The sequence below is a fragment of the Priapulus caudatus genome, unplaced genomic scaffold (assembly GCF_000485595.1).
Source record: "Priapulus caudatus unplaced genomic scaffold, Priapulus_caudatus-5.0.1 Scaffold253, whole genome shotgun sequence".
Lineage (NCBI taxonomy): Eukaryota > Metazoa > Priapulida > Priapulimorpha > Priapulimorphida > Priapulidae > Priapulus > Priapulus caudatus.
Genome location: NW_014577314.1, coordinates 59,388 through 69,387, shown reverse-complemented (window position 1 = coordinate 69,387; position 10,000 = coordinate 59,388). Strand labels below are relative to the sequence as shown.

The 10,000-nt window shown below is 40.9% G+C and overlaps 1 protein-coding gene across 1 annotated transcript in view; it reads right to left on the bottom strand.

Annotated features, from left to right (window-relative positions):
* Positions 1 to 7,785: 7,785 nt before the first annotated feature.
* The window catches only part of LOC106808089 (ADP-ribosylation factor-like protein 5B), a 16,111-nt gene continuing 13,896 nt past the window's right edge, over positions 7,786 to 10,000 (bottom strand). Inside the window, exons 5-6 of the mRNA XM_014810654.1 lie at positions 9,551 to 9,702; positions 7,786 to 7,813 (exon numbers count right to left, since the gene is read on the bottom strand). Of these exons, the coding sequence (XP_014666140.1) occupies positions 7,786 to 7,813; positions 9,551 to 9,702 (180 nt within the window). The remainder of the gene's footprint in view (positions 7,814 to 9,550; positions 9,703 to 10,000) is intronic.

The following is a 10,000-nucleotide window of genomic DNA, read 5'->3' as shown; positions in this document are numbered from 1 at the left end:
AGCAGAACTGTTGATTACAACTTTCACATTCAGTTATAGTTTAAATGCAATCGAATTTACACGACCCTCAAAACACCCCCAATAACATCCAAATGAACTCTTTCTGTGAAGACTGATGTATACTGGAGGCCGTAGCCAATGAGGGGCGGAAGATTCAGACGACCCCCCCCCCCACACACACACCGCAACTTAATATCCGGTAGTCTGTCTTTTCATGCCAATAATTATTTGACCAATTATCCGAAGTCCAAAACTATTCATTATTACGATTTTCACCAGTGAACTGACATATCCATACAGAATGCGTTTGTTATTCATATAATAGGCCGAATTAAGTCTAGATATCTAAACGAAAAAGGAAGAGAGATAGGCCTGCTAGTTAGTATAATATTGTTTGGAACAGTTATCATTCAGGAGCGTGTGTAAAGAAACTCATATTGCCGTCAATCAGCAGCGTCCATGCATGCATCCATGCAGGAATCAGAAAGATGTGGCGTTCTGTCACCATGCAGTCAGTTTGACGATTTGGATATTGAAGGTCCGCATGTGCTCAGTACTATTTAACACGAACTTGAAAGCTGTGCAGAAAAGAGCAAAGGCGCCCAAGGTGCTCAAACGAGCTGCCACTACAATATCTCATAAGAGTATATGCTAAAAAAAACTCATTTAGAAAGCTAGACTCCCATCCCACCGTAAGTATGAGTCCTTGATGGAAATCTAATAGTATAACATTATGTATTACGTTATCAAATGGCAAAACACCAAGCGTATTATGCGTAACTGTGCAATAGATAACGTCAGGCTGCCATGACAACATTGCCATTGGCCATTTTAATTGATCGGGTTCTTTACCGCATTGTAAAGCATCTGTCATGAGAGCATCAATACGTTAGGATAGGCTCTCTGCTCACGCCATATGACAGGTGTCGTGCACGCACTGACCCGAATCATGTGAATCTAACAGAGACTGTCAACATCATCACAATACTCCATTCAAGTACACTCGAACTAAACACCACACCGTGACATTCAATTTTGTGCACTAGTCGGTACATTGCTGCACAGTCCATTGCAAAGAAACATATTCTGAAAGAATTTAATGTGTTTCTATGGCATGATTGCGTTCATGCAGTACGCAGACCAAGTTGGCTGACACCAAGGGTCCACTTTCTGATGTGAAAACTAACACCTCCTGGAATGCGCTCTATGGGCCTGTTACTCTTACATAGATTTCTTTAAATATACAGCAACGGCTATGTTTTGCCGAGCGCAATTTAATATTTGCATTCAATATTGCATACCTACATCTGCATGACAAAGTAACCGTATTTCGACATTTTTCACAATTGCAGTGTTCTCTGATCCTACCCGACCAATCTTACTCACACTTCCTGGATGATGTGTAGGTGACTGCAAGCACAGAGATCTCTAGTGTTGAACGCACTACAGTTAAAGCAGTGCCGTAAACTAATACGTTCTATTGAGCAAATTGCAGCTCACATACAATATCTGTACATGCAACTCTCAGCTCTATCAACAGTAACTTATATATATATATCAAGAGTACAAAATAGAGATCTCTATTATGTACTCTTGATATATATATATAGACCTGTGTTTATACATAGATCCATGGTATGGATTACAACCAAATACTTAATTAGTTTTATAACGGTATGTACAGTCTTCGTTATAAAAATTGTGCCAGATATCAATGTAAAAGTTGGCCAAAACGACCAGCAAGGTCGAGCAAAATTCAATTCACAATATTGGCATGAGTATTGAGATTCTTGGCAATTTTTCTCTTAACACTTATTTGAGTATTCTTTATACGTTGTCTGGTCATGAAAATGATATTTTGTATTAAAACCGCTCAAAAATGAGCTCACAATTAAAATCTTACAACTACTAAACATGATTGAACAGAGTGAGATGTCAAATGATGTACCTACTGTGTAGCCAATGGCAGAGGATAACGGAAGGTAGAGAAAAGTCAGTGTGGTACAGTCTTCATTTTGATATGCTTATATGCTGAGTCTATGTCTTCACTAAGAATGGGTGTTACTTACATACACTGAGGAATCACAGGAGAACTGAATCAGTGATTCTGCCCAAATGATGGCACGCAGAAAAAATATACTATTGTCTGATTATACAGCCGAATAAAGTCAATGCAAGTTATTCAACCGTTGCACTCTTTCATTACTATTGCAATTGCGTTCTGCCAACGTGTTTTTATAACGTCGGGGGCCATCAACAAAGCTACACCACTTGCCACATGCATCATTGGCACCAGCCAAATACATTTCGTCACACAATGTTACAATGCACTGGCGCTCGTTACAATATAGAATAGAATACGCATCACACTGAGATCATCACTGAATTGCCATATTCTAAATGCAATGGCTTGTCTAAGGACAAGAATGCGCTAGCGCTAAAACCCAGGGGTAGAAATTAACTTTTGAACACGGGAGTCATTACACGGGAGTCCCTAACCCTACCCTCAAAAAGAGGGAGCCCGCAGCAAAATGAGGGAGTTCGCAGTCTGAGTCCGACAGTAAATCGGGGAGTATTTGGCTCTGGACTCCCGTTCATTTCGCACCCTGAAAACCCAATCGCTACATCTTCGCTCGTCTCAAAATATGTAGTGTACAAAATAAATATTACATCTGCGTTAACAAACGTTAACACCACTGGACGTTAGACAAGGTCTGCAGGCACTGACCCATGATGATCCTACATCCAAGGTCAGCATACTAAAAGGTTCTCACAAGAATACAACCAAGCAAAGGAAGAATGTTTCGAGTTGGTAGAGCCTCACCTCAGTTTGGTTGATGCCCACTCAAGACCCCTATATAACCTGAAAATAACATAACGTTGAAATATGATGATCAATGCATAATTCTAGGAGAGTCAGTACATTTTTATTTGTAAGTTCGCATTATACGGAACAGATAATGTGCAACAATTTTCTTCTCGGAGATTCCCCTGTGGGTGTGCGCTGCAAGCTTAACAGACACGATTACGTCTGGGTTTGAAGTGATATGAAAATGTGATGTTTTGCTTACCCTTCACCCGTAAGAGCACAGCACCCCTGGATATGCCACGGTAGACACTTTACAGACGTCAGGTTGAGATATTTGGATATTTCTGCAGATGACATCGAACCTTTGATGTCTTGCTTGTTGGCAAAAACTAATAAAGATGCTTTGTGCAAATCCTGAAAAAATCAAGAGTTAAGTTTAACTACTGACAAGTAACTATTAACTATAACCGACCTAGAACTGTATGTACAAACAATCAATGCACTCATTCACAAACATTCAAAAATAACAACATATCGTAAAACGTATTGTCACAATTGTAACCCATTGTCGCGGTCATAAGAACAGAATATATATATATATACACATATATATAGGAGGCGTATAACAGTAAGCTATTGTAAATGCATAATCTTTGCAAAATACGATTTTTCTCGGGGGATATTGCGCATGCGCGCGCACCGTGTTATAGGCGTGCAGTGCCGTCTGAGGCAAACTTCATAATATAGCTTGCTGAGGGGGAGAGGGGATGGGAAGTTATGATAGTCATAGCTATTTGGGATGTTTCTGACAATGGACTCTGAGAAGTTCGATCGCTTTCACACTGCTCTCATCTCTTCGACTGCGTCTTCTTGACACTTTCTTTCTTCTGTTTTAGGCATTCCTCTTCTTATTATGGCAGCGTGGGTCGTCGTTAAGGTGAAGTACGACCTTAACATGTAAGCAAACGTCATCATTGCCCTCTTAAGCTAACGTGAATTACAGGCAGTTCTAGCCAATCATTGTTGTGACAGGACGTACTAATAACAATGCTAAGCAACGAAGTGCTAAAAGTCGAGAAATTGGCGCGTGCGCGTGAAAATTATGATTGACCGACCAAAGAAAAATATGCAAGGGGCGGCGTGCTTACCTTTCTCAGACTGAAATGTCAGTCCCATTCAGAGCGCATTCGAGCCTGTCCGACACTCTGTAACGTTGCACAGTAGCGCACGCCCGAACTAAGTGGAAGTGAGACTGGTATACACGCGCGAATTCCCAGATATCCCATAACAATAATTTTTCAATCATGAATTGTAGGACACCTATGCCCGCATCACTGACTCCGCTTATAGCGCCACGTGATTCGTTGACGAAGCCACGTGGTCCGCCCATGAAGGAACTTAATTCACTGACGTAACCTTTCGTGATTTACTACAAAATTTGCGATGATGTGTTTGCTGATAATATTATTATTATTGTTGTTATTATTATTATTGCTATTATTAAGGTGTTAAATATGATGATGATGATGATGTGCTTGCTGCTTTGACAGGTGCTGGTTAACAGACAAGAGCTGGACGTATGACCTCATCTTTCTCGTTCCGATCTTCATCATGTTGCTGGTAAGTTGGAAGTAGAACCATGCGCACCGCAAAGACCATCTTTGCGATCTATTATTATTATTATAATTGTTATTATTATTATTATTATTATCAAAGCTGGGTCACGCATTAGCCGGTGGCTTCTGGGTTGACCGTGTCTCGGCAACTGGACATAGGGATTAATTTACGCAGAATTTTTTGGCAGGATGTGTGCTTTTTCGCGCAGTAGTGCGATGTTTTCTGCGACTTCTAAGGCAGTGTGTTGGCGCAGGGAGTTTCCTTTAAGGTTCTCTCAAAACCATTCTTTATAGAGCTAAGGCTCGCAACGCACGTACTGATAGAATTCTCGTCTAGTATTCCAGCATCCTCCTAATTTCGATCTTCCAGATCTTTGTACTTTGGTGAGTTTGTCTCTTCCTTCCATGATGTTGTTTCACAATTATTATTATTATTATTATTATTATTAATTGGGTTTTTTATTTCATTATTATTTATTAATTATTATTATTATTATTATTGTTATTATTATTATTTATTGCTGATTGATTTAAGGTGTATAAATATGATGATGTATGATGTGAATGGTGGTGGTGGTGGTGGTGATGGTGGTGGATGATTGGTGGTGGTGGTGGTGGGTGATGTGGGGTGGTGGTGGTGGTAGTGGTGGTTGGTGGTGGTTTGTGGTGGTGTGGTTTGTGGTGTTGGTGTGTGTGGTGGTGGTGGTGGTGGTGTGTAGTGTGGTGGTGCTGCTGCTGCTGTGGTGGTGGTGGTGGTGGAGGAGGAGGACGAGGAGGAGGCGGAGGAGGCGGAGGAGAGGGAGGAGGAAGAAGGGGGGACGGGAGCAGGAAGAGGTGGTGGCGGCGGCGGCGGCGGCGATGGTGATGATGGTGGTGATATCATGTTACCAAGAGTGAATAATAATAGATCGATATTAATAGAATAAAGATAATAGATCTATATAATAATAGAATCGATTATTATTCACTCCTTATATTATCATGTGTATTTCAGGTAAACAGTGTAATCCTTGCCATCCTTGTTTATGTATTGGTGACTAAGCTGCAAGAGGAAAGTGCAAGAGAACGAATGTTCTACTGGTAAGCTAAAAATGGCATTCCCTAGCTTTAACACAGACGTTGAGTAATCTCTCGTATAACCTCGCTCTTTGCTCTCATACCGGTGATATTCTGACAGTGTCTTTATTATGCGCGCATAGATATGTAGTACGTAAAAGGCCATGGATCGCGGGGCTATTCAATGAATCACGTTCAGCGAACTAACATATGTGGCCTTGCTGTATTCCCGCTCACAACCCGTGAGGAATGTTATACAACACTCTTAACTTTTGGTTTAAATTTACACCAAAAAAGGTGTGAAAAAAATACACCCAAAATACATCTATTTTAGAGTGTAAATTTACACTAACGCCGGTAGTAAAACACTTTCAGGGGTCGGAAGATAGATTGCTTAAAGAGCAAATTCTCACTTAAAACTGGGTGTATTTTGGGTGTATTTTTTTACACATTTTGTGTGTGTAAATTTAAACCAAAAAGTTAAGAGTGAATATACGTGGTTGCGTCGCTGTAAAGGAAGGGCGTGAAGGGACTCCTGCAGCTGATGTCTCTGGGCCTCCCTCACCTACTCCTCGCAGTGGAGTCTGACCAGGTGATACTGAGACAGGTGACCGCATACCTAGGTGCCGGAATAGCGTCAACACAGGTGCGTACACGTCAACACAGGTGCGTACACGTCAACACAGGTGCGTACACGTCAACAAGAGATTCTATATACACCAGATCTCGCTACCATTAACGTTCACCATAAATCTCAGCAGATGTATACGGTTATATATGGGTTAATATGTTAAGTATAATTGTTTGGCCCCCAGATCAGGCTTCCTTGCAGAATTGCACACTGTAAGAAGTCGAACACAGAAACTGTTGATTAAAACTTTCACATTTCCAGGTTATAGTATAAATGCCAATCGAGATGTACACGACCCTCACAGAACACCCCAATAACATCCAAATGAATCTCTTCTGTGAAGAGCTGTGGTATACTGGAGGCCGTACCAATGAGTGGGGCGGAAGATTCAGACGACCCCCCCCCACACAACCACCGGCAACTATAATATCCGGTATCTGTCTTTTCATCGCCAATATTATTCTGACCAATTATCCGAAAGTCCAAAACTGATTCATTATACGATTTTCACCAGTGAACTGACATATCCATACAGATACTGCGTTTGTTGTTCATATAATAGGCGGATTAAGATATCTAAGAACGAAAAGAGGAAGAGAGATAGGCCTGCCTAGTTGAGTAAATATGTTGAGACAAGTTATCCATTCAGGAGCGTGTGTGAAAGAACACTCAATATTGCCGTCAATGCAGCAGCGGTCCATGGCATGCATCCATTGCAGTGATCAGAAGAGATGTCTGTTTCTGATCACCATGCAGTCAGTTTGAGCGATTTGAATATTGAAGGTCCCGCATGTGCTCAGTACTTATTTAAACACGTAGAGCAATTGAAAGGCTGTGCAGAAAAGAGCCAAAGGACGCCCAAGGTGGCTCAACAGCTGGCAGCTACAATATCTCAATGATATATATGCTAATAAAAAAAACTCATTTAGAAAGCTAGACTCCATGCCCAACCGTAAGTATGAGTCTTGGATCGGAAACTCTAATTAGTATAACATTATGTATTACGTTATCAAAATGGGCACACACCAGAGCGTTATTACGTAACTGTGCAATAGATAAACGTCGGCTGCCATGACAACATTGCCATTGGCCTATTTTAAACTTGATCGGGTTCTTACCGGCATTGTAAAGGCATCTGATGAACGAGCATCAAATACGTTAGGATAGGGCTCTGCTGCTCACGGCATAATGATAGGTGTCGTGCACGCACTAGACACCGAATATGTGAATCTAAAAGCGACCTAAGTGCAACATCACACAATACTCCATTCAAGTAGCACTCGAACTAAACACCACACCGTGACATTCAATTTTGTGCACTAGTCGGTACATTGCTGGCAGCAGTCCCATTCGCAAAGAAACATATTCTGAACGAATTTAATGTGTTCTATGGCATGATTGCGTTCATGCGGACGCAGACCCAAAGTTGGCTGACACTCAAGGGTCCACTTCTGATGTGAAAACTACTACCTCCTGGAATGCGCGTCTAGGCGCTGTACTCTTTACATAGATTTCTATTAAATATACAGCAACGCTAATGTTTTGCCGCGCGCAATTTTAATATTTGCATTCAAATTGGCATACGCTACATCTGCATGAAACAAAGTAACCGTGATTCGACATTTTTCACAATTGCCCGTGTTCCTTCTGATCCTACGCCGACCAAATCTTACTCACACTTCCTGGATGATGTGTAGGTGACTGCAAGCACAGAGATCTCTAGTGTTGAACGCACTACAGTTAAAGCAGTGCCGGTAAACTAATTACGTTCATATTTGAGGCAAATTGAGCTCACATACAATATTCTGTACATGCAAGCTCTCAGCTGCTTATCACCAGTAACTTATATATATAATATCAAGAGGACAAAATAAGATCTCTATTATTCTCTTGATATATATATAAGATCGCGTGTGTTTTACATAGATCCCAATGGTATGGATTACAACCAATATACTTAATAGTTTTATAACGGTATGTACAAGTCTTCGTATAAAAAATTGAGTCGCCAGATATCCAAATTGTAAAACGTTGCCAAAAACGACGCAGCAAGGTCGAGCAAAATTCATTCACAATATTGGCATGAGTAATTGAGATTCTTGCAAATTTTTCTCCTAACACTTATTTGAGTGTTCTTTAGTTACGTTGTCTGGTCATGAAAATGATATTTGTATTAAAACCGCTCAAAAATGAGGCTCACAATTAAAATGCTTACAACTAGCTTAAACATGATTGAACAGAGTGAGAATGTCAAAAATGATGTACCTCTGTGTAGCCAATGGCAGAGATTGAACGGAAGTAAGAGAAAAGTTCTAGTGTGGTACAGTCTTCATTTTGATATGCTTATATGTGAGTCTATGTCTTCACTAAGAATTGGGTGTTATTAACATACCACTGAGCGAATCAGCAGAGATAACTAATCAGTGGATTTGCCAAATGATGGCACGCAGAAAAAATATACTATTGTCTGATATATACAGCCGAATAAAGTCATGGCAAGTTATTCAACCGTTTGTCACTCGTTTCATTACCTATTGCAATGGCGTTGCTGCCAACGGTGTTTATTAAAGCGGTGGGCGCCATCACAAAAGCTACACCACTTGCCACATGCATCAATTGGCACCAGCCAATAATTTCGTCAGCAATGTTACAATGCACTGGCGCTCTATACAATATAGAAAGAATGCGCATCAGCACTGAGATATCACTGAATTGCCCATATTTAAATGGCAATGGAGCTTGTCTAAGGACAAAGAATGCGCTTAGCGCTAAAACCCAGGGGTAGAAATAACTTTGAACCCGGGAGTACCATTAAACACGGGAGTCCTAAACCGCTACCTCCACAAAGAGGGAGCGCCGCAGCAAATGAGGGAGTTCGGCAGTCTGAGTCGCGACAAGTAAATCGGGAGTAAATTTTGGCTCTGGACTCCCGTTCATTTCGCACCCTAAAAACCCAATCGCTACCTTCTTCGCTCGTCTCAAAATTGTAGTGTAACAAAATAAATATTATCCATCTCGCGTTAACAAACAGTTAAACCACTGGACGTTAGACAAGGTCTGCAGGCACGCCTTTGACCATTGAATGATCGCTACATCCAAGGTCAGCAATACCTAAAAGGTTCTCACAAGAATAAGCAACCAAGCAAAGGAAGAATGATCGAGTTGGGTAGAAGCCTCACCTCAGTTTGTGTTGATGCCCACTCAAGACCCCTATAAACGCTGAAAAATAACATAACCGTTGAAATATGATGATCAATGCATACACATTCTAGGAGAGTAGTACATTTTTATTTGGTAAGTTCGCATTATACGGAGACGATAATGTGGGCAACAATTTTCTTCCCGGAGATTCGCCGCTGTGGGTGTGCGCTGCCAGAGCTTAACAGAGCACGATTACGTCTGGTTTGAAGTGATATGAAAATGTGATGTTTTGCTTACCCTTCACCCGTAAGAGCACAGCACCCCTGGATATGCCACGGTAGACACTTATCAGACGTCAGGTTGAGATATTTGGATATTTCTGCAGATGACATCGAACCTTTGATGTCTTGCTTGTTGGCAAAAACTAATAAAGATGCTTTGTGCAAATCCTGAAAAAATCAAGAGTTAAGTTTAACTACTGACAAGTAACTATTAACTATAACCGACTAGAACTGTATGTACAACAATCAATGCACTCATTCACAAACATTCAAAAATAACAACATATCGTAAAACGTATTGTCACAATTGTAACCCATTGTCGCGGTCATAAGAACAGAAATATATATAATATATACACATATATATAGGAGGCGTATAACAGTAAGCGTCCGCGATTGTTCACCGTTGCACTACTTCGTCTCTAGAAAAGGCCTTTTTTGGCATTTTTTTTCGCCGAAATTCGGC